Source organism: Anas platyrhynchos, chromosome 1 (genome assembly GCF_047663525.1).
Source record: "Anas platyrhynchos isolate ZD024472 breed Pekin duck chromosome 1, IASCAAS_PekinDuck_T2T, whole genome shotgun sequence".
NCBI lineage: Eukaryota > Metazoa > Chordata > Aves > Anseriformes > Anatidae > Anas > Anas platyrhynchos.
In genome coordinates, this window is record NC_092587.1 from 158,712,665 (window position 1) to 158,736,597 (window position 23,933).

General features: G+C 35.5%; 1 protein-coding gene and 1 long non-coding RNA gene across 4 annotated transcripts; one reads left to right on the plus strand and one right to left on the minus strand.

The window, feature by feature from the left end:
- Nucleotides 1-514: 514 nt before the first annotated feature.
- Nucleotides 515-15,004, plus strand: SLITRK6 (SLIT and NTRK like family member 6). The gene is made up of 2 exons (XM_005017484.6): nt 515-1,063; nt 4,398-15,004. Exon 2 carries the CDS (start codon nt 4,413-4,415, stop codon nt 6,933-6,935), a length of 2,523 nt encoding a protein of 840 aa, XP_005017541.2. The 5' UTR covers nt 515-1,063; nt 4,398-4,412; the 3' UTR covers nt 6,936-15,004.
- On the minus strand, nt 4,387-23,575 carry LOC140001297 (uncharacterized). 3 transcript variants are annotated; one of them, XR_011806376.1, is made up of 5 exons: nt 23,195-23,575; nt 14,805-14,842; nt 12,910-12,943; nt 10,562-10,639; nt 4,387-4,519 (listed from the first exon to the last, which is right to left on the minus strand). It is a non-coding gene; the product is annotated as an uncharacterized lncRNA (long non-coding RNA). The 3 variants fall into 3 exon arrangements; XR_011806374.1 differs by lacking the exon at nt 23,195-23,575 and adding an exon at nt 15,302-16,564; XR_011806375.1 differs by lacking the exon at nt 23,195-23,575 and adding an exon at nt 15,272-16,564.
- Nucleotides 23,576-23,933: the final 358 nt, after the last annotated feature.

Consider the following 23,933-nt stretch of genomic DNA (forward strand, 5'->3'; position numbering starts at 1 on the left):
ATATATATATGTTTTTTTTTTTTTTTTTTTTTTTTTTTTTTCAGAAATAAAGCATGTAAAACTGTAAATCCTCATCCCTATCCCAGTCAAGCTGGGTTGACTAGACTAAGCTGTACTGTCTCATTTATATTTTTGAATAACCTTTCATTGTATTGTGATAGACATATTTTACAGAGGACAAAGTGCTCCTTGTTGTGTGTTTTGTGAAGTGTATTAAATCTGTATTTTTTTTCCATTTTTAAAGCAAGCATTTGCAGATATAAAATAAGTGCAAGATCTGTCTAAGAGAACAAAAGGCAAGAGCTGCAGCAGACGTTTACTGTGTAGCAAAATCATCCATTAATAACAATCCGCAAGATATTTAGCTGAATTTTACTTTCCGAGGTTCAGTTCAATAAGGGAAAAAAAAAAAAAAAAAAAAAAAAAAAAAAGGAGGTGAGGCGAGTTTCAGGAGAAGGAGGAGCTGATCTGTCTCAAGGTGGAGCTATATCTTGTGTTAAATGACACTGGCAGATTAAAGCTCTCTGATGGGGAAGGGCTTAAAGGCTGAGTCAAAAGCCAAGAAGTCTCTTTATTTACGCCTACCTCCCAGCCCCTGGCAATCTGACTAATAACAAACTGAGCTAACAAGAAAGACTAGAAACAGCAGAGAGAACATAGAAGCAGCTTGGATCTAAAAATCAGACAACACAAGTGATCAAGTAAAGCCCTGCTGAACATCTTGTTTGTTTACTGCATCCAAATGCTTGCAAACAGTTAACTATATGCAGAAAAGTCAGCATAGCTGTGAAGTATGCTGTGAATTTTAATTGAGGAAAAAGGACAACTGATTACAGGATGGTTTAATGTGCACTCTGTCTGGAAGATTTTTTCAATTGAAAGCTTTGTACTTTGTCTTCTGAACAAGGATTTTGACTTTATGGAGCTGTAACGTTACCAGAGCTTGCAGCAAAGAAACTCAGACCAAAGTGTGCATTTTTCACAAAGAAAAATCACATTGCATTCAAACAGCTGCTCCAACTGTGTATTACTGGGTATTTTGGGCAGTTTTACAGCTGTGCAGGTAAGAAAAAATCTAGTTAGTTCATAAGTTTAGAGTATAAGAAACTCATTTCTTATCAATTGAATTTATTTTTCTGCATGACTTAGTATAACTTTTATGCTGAACGATGGCTGTTTACCCTGTATTGCAAATGGTCTTCCAGGTGCAATCTGTTAACAGTGTATGTGGATAGTTGAATGTGTATATTAAGAAAACACTGATCTGAAATCAGCTGAAGGTGGGAGGGATGTGTGTTTCTTTTTATTTTCTGAAGTGAATGAATGGTCTTAAATCTGACTGTGGTTCTATTCAGAATTTAATAAACATTCCTGAAAGCTTTTAGAAATCACCAGTTCCAGGCTGGAGACTTTAAAATTCCTCAACTTGCATTTTTTAAGTAGATGAATTAAAACAAGCAAATAACAAAACTTCAAGAAAGAAAGAAAAAAAAAAAAAAAAAGCTGTTATTGATTATTATTTGGCAAACATTTGACTACTCCTGAAAGTATTCAACTTTCCCTTGTAGAAAGGACTGTGACATTTTTAGTCTTTTAGAAAGCATATTGAAAAAGCTCAATTACATTATGCAGCTAGTAATGACTTTTATGAAAGTAGATAAAACCAACAAACGTAAGTTACCATGTAGTTTGCTGAAAAATCTCACCACATGAAACAGAAAAAGGTCAGCCTTATTAAGTTTTTAAATTAAAATTTATTATATTGTGAATTCATTCAGTAAATATTGATCTAATGGTACTTGCAAGTGGTTTTTATTTTACAGTTGTAGCCCACTGAGAGTTTCATTACATATTGCTGAGTGTTCAGACCAAAACAAAAGTTTTAAAGGGGAAAAAAAATCTTATTAATTTTTAGCATGTGTCTATTTATGTGTGTGAGAATTCTAGCAGTGTTGCCCACAGAAGTATGATGATGATTAAAACGGGAATGTTTTCCAATTGGTTACAAATGTTGCTACTTTCATCTTTGAGAAGAGGGATCTCATTTTTATAAACAAATTTTTCAATATGTATTAGAATGCAACATGCTTTTCAGATTACCTTTTCTTTTTTTTTTTTTCATTTACATTTCCTCTGGGGCTTTGTAAATACAGTTTGAATTCAATGCAGCTTGAAACTAGAATTCCTATGGGGTGAAAAAAAAAGTGTGCAAACAAGTACAAATAGTCATACAATAGGTTTAAAGATGGCATCTGTGTCAAAAGGCTACGTTCTTTTTTAATGTGGTTCAGAAGAAAAGATATTGATGCATGTAAAGCATGAAAAAATATGTAGTATACCGTGATCCTAGCATTATCCTGCATACATTGAAGTAAAGTTTTGGCATGTTGTAGCCTGTCCCCAGTACTTTTTGGGGTGGGGGGAAAAACTTAATAGAGATTATAAATATTAAACATGGGCAGCTGTAGTTCAAGGACTATTGTATGAGACAAATATATATACATATTTGTTTTACTGAAACAGAAATAAAACACCATATATTTAAAGGCACTTTCTCATACTATGAATTGCAGTCACTGCTTTTAAACTCATACATCTGCTTCAAGTTATCAGAAATTTCTAATGGAGGAAAAATACAGTTCACTCTGCAGTCATTTACTGTTGTGTTTTGTTTTTTTTTGTGTGTGTGTGTTTGTTTGTGTTTGTTTTTTATGTGTGTGGTTTGTATGTGTAATGCTCATAAGAGAGCAATGAAGTCCTTGCATACTTAAATCTCTATATCTTACTGTAACAGAAACCTTGAAGTGTTGCTAGTAACAAAGGTATTTGATTGTTTAAACTGTATTACTGAGAAATGACAAAACGTTTAGCCACACTATAAGAATATTCACACATATAATTGGATAGATTAATTAATCTTTCAGAAATTAAGACATCAAATGGTTAATTCTGTAATGATGTTTTTTTTTTCTGTAGTGACATTTTGTATTCCATGTTTTAATAGTTTACTTTGAAACATCATGTGACTTTTATTAGCTGGATTTTTTAAGAAACAAGCTTAGTTCAGTCCTAGAATGAATAAAGCACCCCAAAATTATTGTTGTAAATCTTCCAGTCCACTGTAAGATTTTTTTTTTTTTTCTTTTAGGAAATGTGGAAATATTTATTTTAATTAAAGATTATAAACAGAGATTTTGCTCCATCTCATAGATCAAGAAATATCTTTGTTCCTGCTAATTAGACAGAAACAGAATTTTCAAATGAGGTGTAGCATAATCTAATTTCAAACGATAACAAACATTTGATTTCAATGTGTAAATTTTGCTCCTGACTTCATAGTTGTACTGTAATGATGCATTTCTCTGGTATTGCAGAGTTTGAGATCAGTTAGACGGCTGACAATTTAAGTTACATAATGTATTTGTGATACTGGTGATGACTTGTAAGTAGAAAGGCAAAGTCAATTATGTGTACATTTCAAAATATTTGTGTTAATAATTCTAATAATTGGAAGGAGCTTAATAAATAGTCTTAAAAAAAACCTGTTTGCTCCTTGTCTACTTGTTTCTTCTGAAATGTACTGCATTGTAAACTCTCTTCTTTTTTCTTTGCATACACAATTATTTTGTGTGCATACCATACACTACTAAAGAGGCTTAAAATGTTTCTGCCTTCACTAAATATACATGAACTAAACCATGCACATTAAAATTTAATTAGAGGAAAAGCAATATTTTATCTACTTACTTTTCAGTCTGGGGGGGTACAAGAATTGCAGAGGAAGGACCTTTTAATTTACATACATAATGCAGAACCAAAGGAGAGATTCCCTGTATCCTGCCTGAATGGGCTTTTGCTTACAAAACATTGTTGAACAAAAACAAATCTTTTATCTCTCTTTAACAGCTGGACAACATTACGTTGAGCTTAGCAAGATACTGTTAAAATCTGCAATGCTATATGGTGACACAAAGAAATGATCCAAAATATATTAGCCTTGATATAAGTTGCTTGGGGCAGTAACTTACTATTTCTGTCTACTGTCAAAACATATGGCATATAAATGGTCTATGTATGATATATAAATAAATACAATGCATTCCTGATTATCTCTTACTTAGGTGTATCAGCATGAAAGTACTGAAGCACTCGTCCTTATTACTGTGTCTATTGATTCAGTATGTTAAACAAAATATATTTCTCTCTGCTTAGAAAATCATTTAAATGCTTTGCAGGATATAATAATGCTAGAAAAAGTGAGGCAGGTCAGTGGCAAGCACCCCTCAACCCCCTGCCCCCTGAAAGAAAGAAAGAAACACAAAACCACAAATTGTGAAATCATGACTCTTTTTTTTCTCCCCCTTCCCCCCCCCCCCCTTTTTTTTTTTTTTTTATAGAGTCTGCTGGGCAAGATGAAGCTCTGGATTCTTACAGTATATTCAGTTCTGGTTGCATCTGACCCTTTCCAGTCAGAGTCTTCTTTTTCTTCAGTCAGAGGATCTTGTCAGAGTTTGTGTTCCTGTGAAGAAAAGGATGATACCATGATTATAAACTGTGAAGAAAGAGGCATCAAGATGGTATCAGAAGTAAATGTCCCACCATCACGGCCTTTCCATCTTAATCTGTTAAACAATGGCCTGACTACGTTACATGTGAACGATTTTGCTGGCCTTGTTAATGCTATCTCTCTACATCTTGGATTTAATAACATCGCAGATATCGAGCCTGGGGCTTTCAGTGGTCTCAGCCTTCTTAAGCAACTTCATATCAATCACAATTCTTTAGAAATACTAAAAGAAGATACATTTAATGGATTGGAAAATTTGGAGTTTCTTCAAGCAGACAACAATTTCATCACAGTGATTGAAGCAAGTGCCTTTAGCAAGCTCAACAGGCTTAAAGTGCTTATTTTGAATGATAATGCCATTGAGAATCTTCCTCCGAACGTATTTCGTTTTGTGCCATTGACCCATTTAGATCTCCGTGGAAACCAATTACAGACACTGCCGTATGTTGGCTTTTTAGAACACATTGGTAGAATACTAGACCTTCAGTTGGAAGACAATAAATGGGTCTGTAACTGTGATTTGCTTCAGCTGAAGATATGGCTCGAAAACATGCCTCCTCAGTCAATTATAGGTGATGTTGTTTGCAATAACCCTCCAGTTATCAAAGGCAGCATCTTAAGCCGGTTGAAGAAAGAGTCACTTTGTCCTACTCATCCTGTCAATGAACTTGAGGATCCTTCAGGGTCATTACCGTTGGTTGTAACCACCTCTATTGGTGATAGTCACCTATCAACTAAGGTCATTCCTATCCTGAAAGCTCCTACTAAAGAATCAGGTTTAGTGCTTCATACTTCAAAGCCAACTACTCAATTCCCAGGAATCTATTGTCCCATTCCCTGTCACTGCACCAGCCATATGCTCTCAGGAGTTCTCATGCACTGCCAAGAGCGAAATATTGAAAGCTTGTCTGATTTAGGACCTCCTCCTACAAATCCTAAAAAGCTTATTCTAGCTGGAAACATTATTCAGACATTACTGAAGTCAGATCTTGTGGACTATGCTAGCCTGGAAATGCTTCATCTGGGGAACAATCGTATTGAAATCCTTGAGGAAGGATCTTTTATGAATATGACTAGACTGCAGAAATTATATCTCAATGGCAATCATCTTACAAAGCTAAGTCAGAATCTCTTTCTTGGCCTTCGGCACCTTGAATACTTGTACCTTGAATATAATGCCATCAAAGAAGTTTTGCCGGGGACATTTAATGTGATGCCAAAACTTAAGGTCCTCTACTTAAATAACAACCTTCTGCAGACTTTACCACCCCATATCTTTTCAGGGGTTCCACTTACAAGATTAAACCTAAAAACAAACCAGTTTGCTCATTTGCCTGTGAGCAATGTCTTGGATGAACTGGATATGCTGATACAAATTGAACTTGAAGACAACCCATGGGATTGTACCTGTGATTCAGTTGGGCTGCAAAAATGGATACAAAAGCTGAGTAAGAACATAATGATGGGTGATATTTTTTGTAAATCTCCAGGACACCTAGAAAAAAAAGAACTGAAATCTCTGAACAGTGAAGTATTGTGTCCAGGTTTATTAAACAGCCCTGCCCTACCATCTCATGCCAGTTTTGTGGTTGTGACAACTTCCACTACTACTACCAACACTGCAGACACAATCCTGCGGTCCCTTACAGACGCTGTCCCACTTTCTGTTCTAATACTAGGACTTCTAATTGTGTTTATAACTATCGTATTTTGTGCAGCAGGCATAGTTGTTCTTGTTCTGCATCGGCGGCGAAGATGTAAAAAGAAGCAAGCAAATGAACAAATGAGGGATAGTAGCCCAGTTCACCTCCAGTACAGCATGTATGGGCATAAGAAAACACACCACACAACGGAGCGCCCAGCTGCAGCTCTCTATGAGCAACGTATGGTTACTCCCGTGGTTCAGGTCTATCACAGCCCATCCTTCAGCCCCAAACACATGGAGCAACAAGAAGAAGGAAGTGAGAAAGTAGTTAATGATTCGAAACATCTCCGCAGAAGTCTCCTGGAAAGAGAGAATAGTTCACCTCTTACTGGTTCAAATGTCAAATATAAAGCTACAGATCAATCTGCTGAATTTCTGTCTTTTCAAGATGCCAGCTGCTTGTATAGAAACATTCTTGAAAAAGAGAGAGAACTGCAGCAACTAGGGATCACAGAGTACCTACGAAAAAATATTGTCCAGCTCCAGCCTGAAATGGAAGTTCATTATCCTGGAACACATGAGGAACTGAAGTTAATGGAGACACTAATGTACTCCAGGCCAAGAAAAGTTTTTCTAGAACAAACTAAAAATGAGTATTTTGAACTCAAAGCTAATTTACATGCTGAGCCTGACTACCTGGAAGTCTTGGAGCAGCAAACATGAAATGATGCATTGGGCTTGGCCAAATTTCTCTAATTCTATTTTAAGTTAGAACCATTGTAAATAAGTGCCTTATAATAACAAGTCAACAGTCAGAACTTAAGCACAGCAGTAATCCTAGCAAAAAAAGAATAAAAAAGAAACAACAAACAAACAAAAACAACAAACAAAAATAACTCAGGGATCACTGTGGGAAGCCATGGGGTTGTGTGCAGATAGTATCTTACCCCCAGTTAAACATGACCTGTATGACTGAACTGTGGGAGGAAGATTGCTTATTGCAATACTCCTTAACGTGTTTTAAAGGTGTGTATGGCACTCTTCTTTCTGTACCTAACCTATGGAAAAATATTTGTTTCTTGTACTCCTTTTCTGTCAAATTAATTACATTCCTTAAAACAAACAAACAAAAACACCTGTGTGTGTAGTCACAAGGTTAGAGTGTATTGGTTAGGTATTAGCATATGCACTGAATATATGGCCATTGTCTACAACAACACCTAACATACCCTTGTAATAAATATGAAAATTTGAAAAGTTGTCATACTAAATGTCAGTTAAAAGCAAAAGAAAGATTTTTGCATATGCACCCATACATCCAGAGCCTTCAAATACTTAATATTTACATGGAACTTCATCAAATATGTTCTTTATCAACATGAGGAAGCAAAATATCTATGCTTACCCAACATCTTACAACAAGAAGGAAAAAAAAAAAAAGCAAGCCTTTGCATACTTTCCCTATCTGATAGCTTTACTTAAGTTTGGACAATCTTTTCTTAAGCTGCTGCTAAAAAATATTGTGCATCACTGGTGTTTCAACTCATAATCATGGGCAATTTGAAAAGCTACTGAGAATCAGCTGTAAATATATTGCTGTGTTTAATAAGTTTCATTTTTTATATGTCTATCAATATATATAAATAACTTCTGTACTGGCTTTAAATATACCTGGAGGGAATAAGTTTGCTGTGGCTAGGAGATTCCAGGTGCAAAAGCAGGTCCTGACTGACACTACCCAAAAGCAACTCCACTCCTCCCTACAACAAAACAGTTTTGTGCAACTGCAACAAAACACATGTATGAGGAACAGTAATAGTATTTAGATGTTGTTTGTACAAAAAATATGTTATATTTTGCAGAATCTAGAAGAAAATAGTGTTGTGGGAAAATAGGGAAAAAAAGTAGATCACTGCAGATTTATTTTTGCAATGAATTCTAGCTAGATTTATATTTACTATTTATTCTGTATAATTTTGTATTATTGTTTTTTATTATTTTTTATTGTTTTTTTTTTTTCAACTCACAAGAAAAGAAAAAGCTTATTCCTAGCTGCCTTTTAAGCAAATCAAGGAACTCTTTCAATGAACATGAAATAAAGAGTATTTTAAATGTCTTTTTCTTAGATGTCACTTTTTAAAGAATAAGGTCGCAACTTCATGCACAAGTTTAGAAACTGATCAGGAATTTTCAGAGGACAAGGCTTCTCACTCTTGCCATGTGGACAGGAGCATCTTGTCTGGAGTGCAGTAGGGCCATTCAATTTCTGTGCATGGCTGACACAGTGCCAGAACACAAATTATGATCTGCATTTATCTTCTTCTAAACAAATCTGTGGTAAATTGTCTATGCATGAATAACATTTTGTTTCCTAATTTCTATTTGTAGAGCTAAGTATCAGCTGAATTTCTACATATATATGCCAAAATTGGCACTGAAGTTTTGATAAACTAAAAGAGATATGTTCTTTAGTTCATCTTACTGCTGATGTCTTATCTATTTGTATACATATATGTGACTTCTTTATTTTCTTTGCACATGGGTACATAGGCTGCTGACAGAATTTTTTCCTATGCTGTATACAAAAGTCAAATTATCAGTTCTTTCAAATTTGCATAGAGATAATTACATCGATGGTGTTATCCTAATTTTTGTAACCCAAGGATCTGACCACTTGTTTCTGTTAACAATTCAACTTCCTTATTAATATTCTTAAAAAGTCATCACTTTGCTATGGAAATCAACCTTCTTAGCTTCCAAGAATCAAAATGTTAGTTATTAGAAAATAAGTATTCTTTCCTCTTTCTACAGCTGAGAATAATTTAGTTTAGAAAACCTCTGTATTGAGGAAGCGTAAATCTGGTTGCAATATGTTTTTTCCTTGCTATCTTTATTCTAGACAAGTGAAGGTAATGCTAAGTATTACTTGTGGAGGTAAAGGTGAGACAAAGGGGAAAATACAACTACTTTAATTTTACATTAACTTAAGTATTTAGTGTTATTTTAACTGTCCTTGCACATCTTCAAGGACATGTCAGAGAACCTATGGAAACCCCTGCTTTCATCTAGAGGGGCAACTGAAGAGCAGGTGAGATGGCTTAGAGAACTAAAATTATTCTAATTGTCTTCATTTAACTAACTAAATTCAATTCTGTAAATAATCTATTAAGAAACAATGAAAAATTGAATTCAGTCAATAGAACTGACAATAGAAAGCTTTGAATTTTAAACAGACCCACAAATATCCTTCAGTGAATTCTCAGAGATCTTAAATTAATGTGGAAAAAAAAAACAAACAACAACATATATGGTATATAAAAACAGACTTTAGCATTTCTGTGTCATTTCAGTAGTCATTTCCATTAGTAAAAAATGGGTGTAAAAATAATTCTCTGGAATGGGCAAGATGCAGGGAAATGATGAATCAGACCCTCAGGCTTTGATTTAAGAGAAATAGTTTTAGACTAAAGACAATTGCCACATGCACAGATGTCACTTTGCTTAGCTGCTAACAGTTACTTGGCAGAATGTTGAGGACAACTGTGTGGCAAAACATTTTTCTGCATTGCAGTCTCAAGGAATAACAAAAAAAAAAAAAAAAAAAAAAAGCTAAATTCATGTCAAAGCAACTCAGATACACAGCTGTATCAGAGCATCACTCAGCAGAAGTAAATAGAGATTTAGCTTTTAGCTTTCCATCAGCAGGGTGATTCACACCATTCGTTATATTAGGGTGACTGTACTCTGTGGTAGTCTGTAACGCTGCAAGTCATTTTTCAGTATCCAGAAGTCAGTAGAATGTGGCATGTCATCCATTTTCCTATCATCTGTCCCTGCTGAACTGCCACGTAGTAAATGTTTGTATTACAAAGTGAGAGCAGGTCTGTCTATAGACTTTCCTCATAATTACATTCTCAGACAGTGACTTCCTACATGAGGAGATTTTTTTTTTTTTTCAGGAGGAAAATTTATATTGCCATAACAAAAAGGGATAAGAATTTGGCCTTATATGATTATTCTTCAGATGAAGAATATCAGTATCAGCTGATAAAATCATAACATAGGGAAGATATTATACAACAAAAGAAGGATGAAGTATGTGTTCCCAAAAGTTTCTTGGTAACTTATTTTGATTATATTAATTAGCAATGTGTTCCTAACACATTGATACCATCCTTGATACCGTCTCAACATAAGCAATGTGTTCCTAACATTGTTACTGATGTTTCTGGAAAGTTGGGAGTGGTATTCAGATTTTGTTGTTATTCCTAAAGCTATGCTCTTGTATTTATTTGCTTATTTATTTTCCAATGACAGACACAGTAAGTGATTTTACACATTTCACTTACCTAGAATAATGAAGGCTGGAAGGCAAAGCAATGTTTGACAGTCTGCAATGAAGTGGATCCATTTTTTTCCTGTCAGCACTACAGTTTGAGGAACGATTGAGTTTGATTGAGTGGAGGAACAGTGTACAGAAGACAGGTGTACTTTGCAGCTATAATATTGTTGTTAGGGTACCTCAAAGTAATTAACATTAACATTTTTCCCCTTGCATTTGAGTGAATAAAATATATTAAATAACGATATAGACCTGTTCTCTAAATAAAAAACATAATAAATACATCTATTGCACTAATTTATTTTAACCTGCTTTTATATTTCCAACTTCATAAATGTCAAACATTCTCATTTCTTCCTGCTACAGGTATTTTTCACACAGACTTTTAGTATTTACTTAGTAATATATTTGTATTACCTGCAGTGATGTCTCTTTAAGCTTATGAACAGAAAAAAGCAACACCCCCCAAAAAAACAAACAAACAAACAAACAAAAAAACACTTTTCAACAAAAAAATGTGAATTTGCACATAAATTATTTATCTATTCTGAAATAGTTCAATAATTTCATGCGTTCTCTATTCGAATGACAGATCATCCTTTCTATAACCAAGTTGTAAATTGAAAATAAGTTCATACTTTTTCTCTGTGATGTGTTAAAGCTACAAGATTTGAACTTAAGCCTTTTCACCTTCAATAACTGATTTTCTGATTGGAATCAGAGAACCAGGTTCTGGCCCTTCTCTTTATAAAGAAGTCCTCAATATAACCCCAAACAGCAGCTCTTCATAATGTGACCTACGTAGAGGTTGCTGAATGCATAGGTTGCTAAACTGAAAAGATAAGTTTGACTTGGAGGGGAAAACACTTTATCAAGATCCATTTCTGTTAATGTGAATAGAACATGGGTATTTACTGCAATGAAAACATTATTTCACAGGGCATAGTGTTAAGGGAAAAAAAAGAGAGACTGAGTCTCAAAGTCAGCATCAGAAAGAATTCTGGATTATTATTTTGAGGATGCAATTTTCTAGAGCAATATATTTCATCAGCCACACCACAATAATCTGCACATTTCAGGTAAATGTCCTGAAATTGTTACAAGGCTAAAAACAATCAAGCGCTTGTCTTAATTAAAAAGATCAACTGAGACACTTGCTAAAGACTTTGTCTATTTCTCTTCTCTTGTACTGCCCAAATATAAAATACCTTTATTTCCATTAATGAATTTCCATCATGGACAAATCCTGCTCTGCCATAGACTACACCCTAGCACTAAACTGAAACCTACTCCATGGGGAAGTTCTGTGTGTGTGAATTGCCTTCAGTTTTCAGTTCCTCTGCCACTTGATGTTTAGTTTACCCTACTGGATTTGGGACAGGGAAATGGATCTATTACAGAGCTTACTATAATTCAAAAGATTTGTCCCTCTTTGATTTTCTGAAGTTTATGATATTCTTGATCTTGTTCCAGGAGATGGTATCAAATACATTTTTTTGTTTGTTTGTTTTTGTTTGTTTTGTTTTGTTTTTGACTTGAAATAGAAATGAGCTGTAGATGGGATCAATATGGTGAACTTAACTGCCATACTGAAAAGATATAGCATGGCATTTTCTTTCCTGCACATCTCCTAACAGTCTTTTGGCTTCTTGACACAACAGAACAAATTCTTAAGAGCCACAGTCTAATGGAAAGCAGTTAACATCAAGAAGAAAGTAAAACACCAGATGCTGCTCAGTTTTATGAAAGCAAGATGTGATGAAAAAAAATTTTTAATCAGTTTCAACAAGATTGAGTGCATATGTTCCTCCTACTTCTACTACAAGGACTACTTCTACAGTTACTTTTAGTTCCTGTTATGGAATGATAGCAGAGAAAAGAAGAAACAACTTAGTTTCATATATTAAGGAGAAATGTTATTTATTGTAACTTTAGCTGTTCACCTTTGTAGATCAATTCATCTAGATTATTTCATTTTGAGACAAACTATTTTAGGAAATAAGTATTTTAAAAATCTTCCAGTTGTAATTTATTACCTACTAAACTCCAGAGAAATATATAAATTCAAATATAAAGAAATCTAGACCCCCCTTTATACATCCAGAAATCTGTCCAATTAAATGTTAGCATAAAATTGCTTTTTAAAATAAACTATAACTTTTATTTTGTTACTTTATAAAACTATTATTTTTAGTTTTGAATTAAGAGCCATCCCAGTCAGTATTTTTGCATTTTTTAATTGAATGCCAATATAACACTTTCATAATTATACATATTTGGGTTAAATACATATTAAATATTTCCATACTAAGACATATTAAAAAACAATACTGTCAAATGTAATCTGACACCCACCTCTTCTTTCTCTTTGCAGAAACAATGCAGTTTGCTGTGAAAAAAACAAAAACAAAACAAAACAAAACAAACAAACAAACAAACAAAAACAACATTAGTGGGGAGGAACAAACAAACAAAATTATCTTGTGTCTTCATGACTTATTTTGTGAGTGAAATATTTTGTATCCCTATCCCTGTGGTGCAGTATGTTCATACATTTCATAGGAAGTATCTAAGAGGTTCAGACTAAAACAATTAAAGACATGACACTGTTAACACAAAGGAGTGGATTAATTAATAGTCTATGTAATCGTGTTCTTTTGTAAAAAGGTAGTTGCAACAACACTTTTCAAAAGATGCGGTGTGTCAAATTTCCTTTGATTATATCTGCTAAATTGGACCCCAGTGGTCCTCTTACATCTTTATGAAACTTGGTAAGATGTGAGATTCAGGCTGCCAGTGCTGGGCTAGTTCACGGCCATCCAGACACTCTGTATGCTTGGATATTTAGAGGCCAGTAAAAAACCTCTAAGGTGATGTGTTGAAGTGAAAGAGATTCTGAGAAACAGTTAAAGATTTAGCTGGCTCTTTTCATCTTGCCCAAGATGTTCAACATTCCATAGTATTATATCGTGTGACTTAAGGATGAATGTAAAATACTAATAAATCAGAAATGTAACATTTAGATGTCACTGTTCACAAAGGGTAAATGATTACATGAGATGCCATGGAATGAACGTGAAGGTAGGGAGACTTTAACAGCCTCATGTGTTATGGAAGTGTTTTTAAGTACACTTAAAAATAACACTCAGTATAACTCCAGAAAAGTTGGTAGGGGAGAGGAGATTTTTGTCTATTGACCACTCATGAATACAACATTTCTGAAGGGAAATGCTCTTCTGAGGATAGCTAACGTCATGCTTCCATACAAGATATTACGAAGGCTGAATAATTTTCTATAGTTTCTAACATAATCTTGTATAATAGGCTGAAATCTGTCACTGCTCTAAGCTCTAAAGCTTCTGTGTCATCTGAAGTCAGCAGGACTTCTTGCATACCTAGATTCCATGGTTATTTTTACTCATAAAAATGATCACAGAATAAATAGGATTTATTTTTTATTTATTTATTTTTTTATTATTTTCCTACATAAAATCAATCCTGTAAAGAAAATGATTCCTTCTGAAATTTTCATTCATGTCTTATTCCAAGGGACATTAAAGCTAAGCAAATATGTCTTTCAGATCTGGATTTATGCATCATTGTATTAGAAGTCTATAGTTTTGCCTGCACAGATACATATACATGTAGACTTAAAAACTGTGCAAAAACTTAGTGGTGTTGTTGCACCATCTTTGATCAGCCAACATGAATTGTGAGCACGAGACCAGCTACCATTCTTAAATTTAAAGCCAAGCCATATATATTTGAGGTTCTGAAGATTCACTTGACACTGCTTCCTGAAAAAGTGAAAGCTATGTCTTTTTTTTTTTTTTTTAAGTTCATTTTCTCCAACAGATAAGCATGTAAAGAAGATCACAGTGTAGGTTATAGAGGTCAATATCAAAAATAAACACCTAAAAGATATCTGGACTTTAGGAATAGCCTTCTTCACTAATGGAAGTAGTGCAGCACTGAAAAAGGTTACACAAAGTGTCTGTGGAATCTTAATCCCTTGGAGATTTTCAGGATTTTTCTGTACATTCTCAGCTGGTATACAGTAAGCAGCAATGCTGCTCCAAGCATCAGGAAATTGGACTTTACAACCTTCAGAGATCCCTTCCAATCAGCATTTCTTTGATTTCAACATGATTTTGCAAAAGATTTTTGAGGGCAAAATAGAAGGGTGTTTCTTTTCTTTATATACATTTCCTCAATATGAAGTTAAGCAAAAAGGTAAATACAATACTCACCAAACACTGAAATGAAGTAAAAACTTCTCAGTTAAGTCCTGTAAGATACAGAGAAGCAGTAATATCAAAGCTGCAACAACTTAAACAGTGCTTCTCTGATGTTGGTCAGAATGCATGTGAATTGTGGTTACCTGAATTTATTGTTTAAAGTATTTTTTTACTTGACATATTTTAAATCTCTAAATAAAATACTGAAACTATCTTAAATCCTTGACTGATTCTTTATTTATTTTCCTTTTTTTGTACTAGTTCAAAAAAAGTTCGGCCGGCAGCTAAACACCACGCAGCCGTTCGCTCACCCTCCCCCCTCCCTCTCTGGGACGGGGGAGAGAAATGGAAAGTGAAGCCCGTGAGTTGAGATAAAGACAGTTTAATAAGACAGGAAAATAATAATAACAAAAAAAATAATAACAATAATAATAATAATAATACAATGGTGATAATAGGAAAGTAATAATAATATGTACAAACAAGTGATGCACAATGCAATTGCTCACCACCCGCTGACCGATGCCCAGCTTAACCCCGAGCAGTCTGGCCCCCTCCCCCCGGCTAGCCACCCCTATATATTGTTTAGCATGACGTCAGATGGTATGGAATACCCCTTTGGCTAGTTTGGGTCACCTGTCCTGGGTCTGTCCCCTCCCAGCTCTTACTGCACCCCCAGCCTGCCCGTTGGCAGGACAGAGCAAAAGGCTGAGATGTCCTTGGCTTAGTATAAGCACTGCTCTGCAACAATTAAAGCATCGGGGTGTTATCAGCACTCTTCTCATCCTAAGCCAAAACACAGCATTCCACCAGCTACTAGGAAGAAAATTAATTCTGTTCTAACTGAAACCAGGACATTCAATTAATGAACTGTACGAAGTTCAACAAGGCCAAGTGCCTGGTCCTGCACCTTGGGTGCAATAACCCTAAGCAGAGCTACAGGCTGGGAGATGAGTGGTTGGAAAGCTGCCTGGCGGAGAAGGACCTGGGAGTATTGGTTGATAGTCAGCTGAATATGAGCCAGCAGTGTGCTCAGGTGGCCAAGAAGGCCAACAGCATCCTGGCTTGTATAAGAAGCAGTGTGGCCAGCAGGGCTAGGGAAGTGACTGTCCCCCTGTACTCGGCTCTGGTGAGGCTGCACCTCCGGTACTGTGTTCAGTTTTGGGCCCCTCACTACAAGAAGGACATCGACGTGCTCGAATGAGTCCACAGAAGGGCGACGAAGCTGGTGAGGGGTCTGGAGAACAAGTCTTACGAGGAGCGGCTGAGGGAGCTGGGCTTGTTCAGCCTGGAGAAGCAGAGGCTCAGGGGCGATCTTATCTCTCTTTTTAAGTACATTAAAGGAGGCTGTAGCAAGGTGGGGGTTGGTCTGTTCTCCCATGTGCCTGGTGACAGGACAAGGAGGAATGGGACAAAGTTGCACCAGGGGAGGTTTAGGTTGGATATTAGGAAAACTTCTTTACCAAAAGGGTTGTGAGGCATTGGAATGGGCTTCCAGGGGAGTGGGTTGGGATTCCAGGGAAGTGGTGGAGTCACCATCCCTGAAGGTCTTTAAAATACGTTTGGATGTTGAACTTAGTGATATGGTTTAGTGGAGGACTTGTTAGTGTTAGGTCAGAGGTTAGACTCGATGATCCTGAGGTCTCTTCCAACCTAGACAATTCTGTGATTCTGTAATGAACCCTGTTTTCTTGAAATACTGTTTTCAAAGGTGGTGATAATCTTCGTTTTTCAAAGGGTCTTCTAGGCTTTAAAAGGGCCCCTTTTAATATTATTAATATTATGTATTTAATTAATATTATGTATTTAATATTATTAATATTATTAATATTATGTATTCTGATTGTCAAAAAGTCAAATTATTGTGGTCTATGTGATTAATGCAAATTGTAAATTAAAAAATATTTTTTACGTAAAATGCTACTTTGAATCTTTCAAATTATGGAACAACAGCTGGCGCAAGGTTTTTCAGAGAAAAGTTCTCTATATCTGTATCTATCTATATCTATAAATCTATATCTATATCTATATCTAATTCATACAAATATATTTCAATGGTAAATAAATAAATAGATAAAAATTCATGTTTCTCTTAGATCTATAGTCAGAGATTTTGACTGTATTTATTTATTTATTTATTTATTTATTTGCTTATTATTCTTTTGGCAGCAGTAAGCTTAGGAAGAGTTTTTCATACTCCTAAAATTCCTTTGAAACTCTATGAATATTCAAGATATAATAACAGTAAAATATGCTATTTTTTATTAGAGGTGTTGGTGGGACTGTCAATATTAGCATCAAGTTTCTTGTTAATTGCTGTAATCCTCTGTGAGTCTACGGTAAACTGACTTGTTAGCAGAAAAGACACAATACTTTATATTCCTTGTAACAACGCTTAGTTCAATTAGTTCTGAAGCAGACTTTTTTAGTTTAGATGGCCACTGGAAACTGATGAAAGGTGTGGATGAAAAAATAACGTACTTCAAATAGTTAAGTAATGTTTAATGTTACTATACCTAACAAATTATTCTAAAAAGATTGTATTTTCAGTTTGTTTGCTGTGTTCCCTGGGTGATATTAGATGTATGAACAGCTTTTATATACTCTGCCTCACTTGTCACTTAGCTAGGATCAACTTTGTAACTGTATCAATGGAGTTTTAAAACCATATGAAATTTCTAGGCTTTGATGAATGAAGTAAGCATATTTCTTGCTGATAAACACATAATCACAGATATTCTATCAATTCTCATCAATCCAGTTCACTTTCTTTGTTACTACCACCTTACTTTGTGTCATAAACTACTGAGGGTAATACTGTGTCACTTCCTTTTCTCCATCAAAAATGTAAGAAAGACTAGAAATATGAGTATTAGAAAACCTACTGATCAGATAAAAGTACTCAATGGAACTATTTAAAAAGACATGTATCCACATGTTTTCTCAAATAGAAGTGTCTTTTGTTCTAGTTGGACTACAGGTTATATCAGAAAATAGCTAATGCCTCTTTTTAAAAAACAAAAACAAACAACAACAACAACAACAACAACAAAAACAAAAACTTTCAACCACTATGTTTTCTTGGAGTGTGTTGTCAGGGAGAAGGTGGTATGGGAAATATTAATGTTGAGCAGTAGAAATATGTAATGGATATAGTAGAAATATAGATATAGCAGTAGAACTATGTAATCAATATCAGACCTCATTGATTTAAATGCATTGCTTCATGCTAGTTTTAATTAGTAGTTTTATAGTCCTTGCACAGTATCTGCTATCCAAAGCTAGATACTTTCATAACAGAAAAAGAGAAAAAACGCATGCAACGATATTTGCCTTATTCCTACATTCTTTCCCAGGCATATACTTTTGTCTTTCTTGGAGAATGAATGGATCTTTGATTTGACCTGGAATGTCTGTCACTAAGTTATTGTGTAGAGTCACTGTGGAACCAATTTTTTCAGGCAGAATTGTAATTAGAAATGTTTTTATTTTTAATTATTTTTAATGGACTTTTTTTTTTTTTAATTGGAAATTTCTAAGAATTATTGTAATTATGTATTACATTAATCTTGTACCTCTGAAAGGTACACACCTGTATATGTTTCTAACAAAACAATTATTTAGCCAGAAGAGGAAGTGAAAGATTCAAAATCAGAGAGACTGTTTAGTCAGAGGGACTAAATACATAACAGACTATGCAGAGAACAACAACAACAACAAACTTTAAATCTTTTCTTCCTTCATGACTTTTTCTTTTCTTTCTTTTTTTTTTTAACCCATTGTTTTCATTAAAACACCACCTATGTTTTTTCAGTCCTCGTTGGAACTTCCTCTTAGAAGTGCAACTGAGGATTCACTGCAGTACTTTGCATTAGATCAGTTATGTTCCTTAGCCTGTTTACGTATTTCTTGTCAAAAAAAAAATAAATTATGTGGGAAAGGAATTTTCAAATCTTTGTGGGTGTGCATTGTCATATGTAGGTAGAAAACAATTACATTTGTGTTTGACATTAATGTCAGATAATTACAGGTCCAATGTCTAATTTTATAGTTTTACATTGTAGAAGTAAACTTCTTATGCTGATTTGCCTTTTTTTTTTTTTTTTTTTTTTTTTTTTTTTTTAATATATCACAAACTGTGTTTTGGTCTTGTTGGCAAGTTTTCAGGTGTCTGCTGCTTATCACTATGTAATGGGGTAGTCTCCATCACGAGCTTTTAAAAACAGATGGGTAATGTTCTAATATATTTGCTAGCCTATATCTTATTATTTACGTTCTTTTCTCTTTTGGAGTAAAAACCTCACAATACGAATTATTAAAACAGTTTGTATAGATGGGAGAGCAGGGGAGGAACTATATCTCAAGCTGGCTGGGAATTTTCCATCAAAGTAAATTTGATGGAAAAAATGTGTTTTCAAAAAAAAAAAAGTTTTTAACACAGGAAGACTTTTTTTTTTTTCCATAAATAACTTTTTTTTTTTTTTTTCAGTTGAACACAGTTGTCAATAATCAAATCTTTCAGCTTGTCAAACTACTCTGTTTTGATTTATTTCTACTTTATCCACATACGTGTATAGTCTTTAATAAAACCCCATGGAAATTGTAAGAGGTGAGCCTATGACTTTTTTTTTCTGTTTAAAAAGTTTATTAATTGAACATTTTCCATTGTATCTTTATAATTTCCCATCTACCTCTATTTCTGGGAGGCATGGCAGCACAAAAACAGTAGTATAAAATATACAGACTTCAATATGGCAAATATTATGGTGGTTCAGTATGAGTTTTAATTGTTGTGACAGTCAAAATGTTATCAGGCAAACGAAAAATAATGGTTCATATTGGAATTATATATATACATAAAGTTGAACATATTTATGAACAACTTTTCATAAATATTTTACCTTTTTTATTTTGTCTTTTAATGCAAGTTCAAACAGTGATGAAGTTCAAAATTTTCTACTATTTTTTTTTCTACTAATTCTACTAATTGTGTGAAACACAGCAAATAATTTGCATAGTATAAGATTATCAGTTCTCATGAACTGATAAGAATGTTAATTACATAGTTTGGATGCCAGACTCTTAAAACACACACCTTTCTGGAATCACCCATACCAACAAAATTCCAGGCCTGTAAGCCTCTGCACTGGCAGCTCTTGTATTAGTTGCAGATGATTCTTCTGACTCACTGACAGATACCACGAAGCAGATGACCTGCAACGTGTATTTAATGTTCATAAAGCAATGAAAGAGCCTTGATTCCCATGGCCTGGAACAGCTTCTAGTTACGGATCAAAACCAATTCTCTTCCAACTAGTTTAGAGAAATATGTTATGTGTATAAGAAAAATAAATATGTAACTACTGAGAGATGTCTATTTTGATTGAGAAAGTATAAAGTCAGCCTCTCTGTAAAGAGATAGCCTTTTTTTTTTCTTTGTTGTTTTTCCTTCTTAAAGGACCTAAGTAATAATAACTATGTAATTTTCCTTGGAATGAAGGAATGCTAAGTATAATGATAATTTAATGATTTCTCTGCAACTTATTACTGGCATTTTGTGTAAAGGTAGTGATTCTGGTTCTTTTCATTTTGCATAGTGTGAGTCAAGAGTCCAATACTATCAAGAGTCCAATTATCAATGAATTTAAAATCATACAAAAATGGATAGTCAAGCAGATATTTCAAGTATCTGACAAGTGATAGTTTAGTAACCTGAAGAAACACTTTCCACTTTAATATTTGTCTCTTGCAGAGGATAGTAGTACTTTCTTTATCACTTAGAAAAGAAAATGGAGAATTACACATGAAAAACAGAACTAAGAGTAGTAACATTTGGACCATCTCTCCCCTCCTTTTCTTTTTCTTTTTCTTTTTTTTCTTTTTAAGACCAACTGTTTTAAAAACATAAAAGAAGAAGCCATTTCTTGTATCAATGTTATATAATTATTTCTTAATTTCTGTTTGAACATCACTCTTTTTTCCCACTACCATCAACACAACAGGGGAAAAAAAAGTTTTAAAAAAAGTAGTTCTGTTGTTCTGCTATCACGTATCTGTTGGGGAAGTATGTGTGTATCTCTATTTATTTACTTATTAATCTTACTTATTAATCTTTCTTATGTTGTTGGTGTAATGAGGGATCAGTTTTTATACTCCAGTATCCATTACATATCTTTGTCAACTATACCTAGTAAATATGCTAGAATATACAATTTTTGTGTACAACCAAGTTAAACTTCAAATTAGGGAAGTTTAATAAGCAATTCCATCTTTATTACTGGGTTTGGATCATTTGTGTAAAAGAAGGATGTGGCAGTGATGTAATCCAGTTACCAAAAGCTATTCTTTGTAGTGCACGCTTGGCGTATTATCAAAGATGAAATCCCAGCACTACAAAAAACTATTACAGATAGTTCCATTTATTAATCCAGTAGCCAGACAGAGGCAAGACTACCTCTTCACTGGCTGAACCAGTAGTGAGGCTGTGCACATATCCCCAGTTGGTACACGTACACCCAGCACACATACACATATACACGAGGCCAGCCACACAGTTCAACACAGGTAAAAGAAAGTGCTCAATGGTTTCATCTCGTTCCTCTCTGTATCTCATCAGGAGTAAGGCCTGTTAGTGGGAAATACATACATAAATATATCATATATCTGAAAATATACATTGAAAATCGTTCTAGTAACTGGATCTGGGGACTCAGTCACCCCAGTTGGTGGCACCAGAAGCCCCCAGCCTCACTCCCACTCCAAGTTGCCAGTAGCAACTGTCTCACTTGTGGAAACACACAAATGTCATTCCCACAGGCAAGCTCCCACAGTAACTAACTTTAGACATCCAATATATCTACTACTGATTGTGGTGGTTGTGGAGGCTGTGGATGCCCCATCCCTGGAGGTGTTCAAGACCAGATTAGATGAGGCCCTGAGCAACCTATCTAGTGGGTGGCAGGGGTTTGGAACTAGATGATCTTTGAGACCCCTTCCAACCGAAACAATTTTATGATTCTATGATTCTCTGATAAAGCTCTCAGATCATCAGTCTACATAGCAGCAGGCAGCTGGGGTGTGAGCATTCATGCTTCACAGCCCTACTCCACCTGCAGGTGTTCAGATGCCCTTGCGCGCATGTACACACACATGAACACACATGGACTCTCTTTGCCCCGCCCGTTGCCCACAGCAATTACTCTTAGACACAGTCTACCCAGCAACTGGCCCTTGGATCCTCTCAGATACAACTACCTCACAGACAGACTGCACACGCAGATGCGTCTGAGTCCACCTCCAAGCCCCACAATACTTGGCTTACATCTTCTGATCCCTTCAGAAGCCAATTCGTAGACCCTCCAGTCTCTCCAGTATCCAGCACAGATTCATACGTAGGATCATATAGAACAGCTTGGGTTGGAAGGGACCTTAAATATTGTCTAGTTCCAACCCACTTCCTATGGGTTGGGATGATATCCACTTGATCAGGTTGCCCAGGGCCTCATCCAACCTGGTCTTGAACACCTCCAAGGGCGGGGCATCCACGACCTCTCTGGGCAACCTGTTCCAGTGTCTCAACCTCTGAGTGAAGAATTTCCTCCTAACCTCTAATCTAAATCTCTCCTCTTTCAGTTTAAAACCATTCTCCCTTGTCCTAGAATTATCTGCCTGAGCAAAACATTGCTCTCCGTCTTTTTTATAAGTCCTTTGTAAGCACTGAAAGGCAGCCATGAGGTCTCCCTGGAGCTTTTTCTTCTCCCGGCTGAACATTCCTCTTTCTCTCAGCCTTTCTATATATAGAGGTGCTTCAGCCATCTGATCCACTTTGTGGCCCTCCTCTTCACCAGCTCTAACAGATCCACATCCTTCTTGTGCTGGGAACCCCTTTGATACCTGCCTCCCAATCTGCTTATCCTACTTGCAGATTAGTCTTGAAATTCATTAACCATCACACACTGATATATGTACCCACATAATCAACCACTACAGTTTCTCTGCAGTTGCTGGCACCACAGATAAAAAGGCTGCCAAGACCTGTGGATCAACTCTAGCTCCTACACTCACATCTCCATAGATTCCCTCACAGACAGAACAGAGAACCTTCTCACCTAGAAAAATAGTAATTTCTAGTGAACAATCAAATGGAAAGTGAGCTCCAGAAAATAAATAAAAATAAAATAAAAATAAAAATAAAATAATAATAAACTCTCCTGTGGCTTCCACAGTATAGCTTATAACTGTGGGAATGGTATAGCTCTGCCTGTAACTGCTGTCTGCACCTGGGCCCTTGCAGGGGCAGGACATATCTCTCTTAAGGATTTGTGACAGACATGGCTGTTTGAAGTTTGTTGGAGCCAGCTGTAGCCAGTTCCCTGCCCTCCCCAGGAGCTGATGTGACTAACCACGCAAGCAGAGCTGCCCTTCTCTTTAGGATCTCCAAAGGCTGCTAGAGAGAAATAGCCTAGCAGAGCTTAGCCCTCCCTCCCCTGGTGAGGCAACCAGTGAGGACTGGTGGGTGAAAAATGCATGCTGAAAGTTCTCAGGCCAGGGGAATAGGCACCACCCCCATCAAAGGATGGTGCCTCCCAGGTCCCCTTCGAGGGAGCTCCCTTTTGCTCCTCCCAGCAAAGATTAAGCAAGGCCATTCTCCTCTTGCAGTAGTTCTTAAGGTAAAACAAAGACTCTTTTTTTGTTTTGCTATAAATATTTAAACTGTTGTTAGTATTTTCTGTATTGCATATTGTGGAACATTATTTAGAATAACAATAAATTGTTGTGTTTTTAGCATGTGTTTGGTTTTGCCTATAAGAATATTTCAGTAGATAAATAGCTTTCTGTCGAAGTTCTGCTTTTTCATGTGGGGAAGTAGAGAGGGAGGTGCTGATCTCTCTCGTCTCTCTGGTGACCAGTGATAGGAGATGAGAAAATGGCTTAAAACTATATTAACAGAAGTTCAGATTGAATATTAGGAAAAGGTTCTTTACCAAATGGGTGGTTGGGCACTGGAACAGGCTCCCCAGGGAAGTAGCCATGGCACCAAACCTATAAGCCTTCAAGAACCATTTGGACAATGCTCTTAAACATATGGTTTAACTCATAGATATCTCTGTGTGCACTCAGGAGCTTGATTCAGTGATCCTC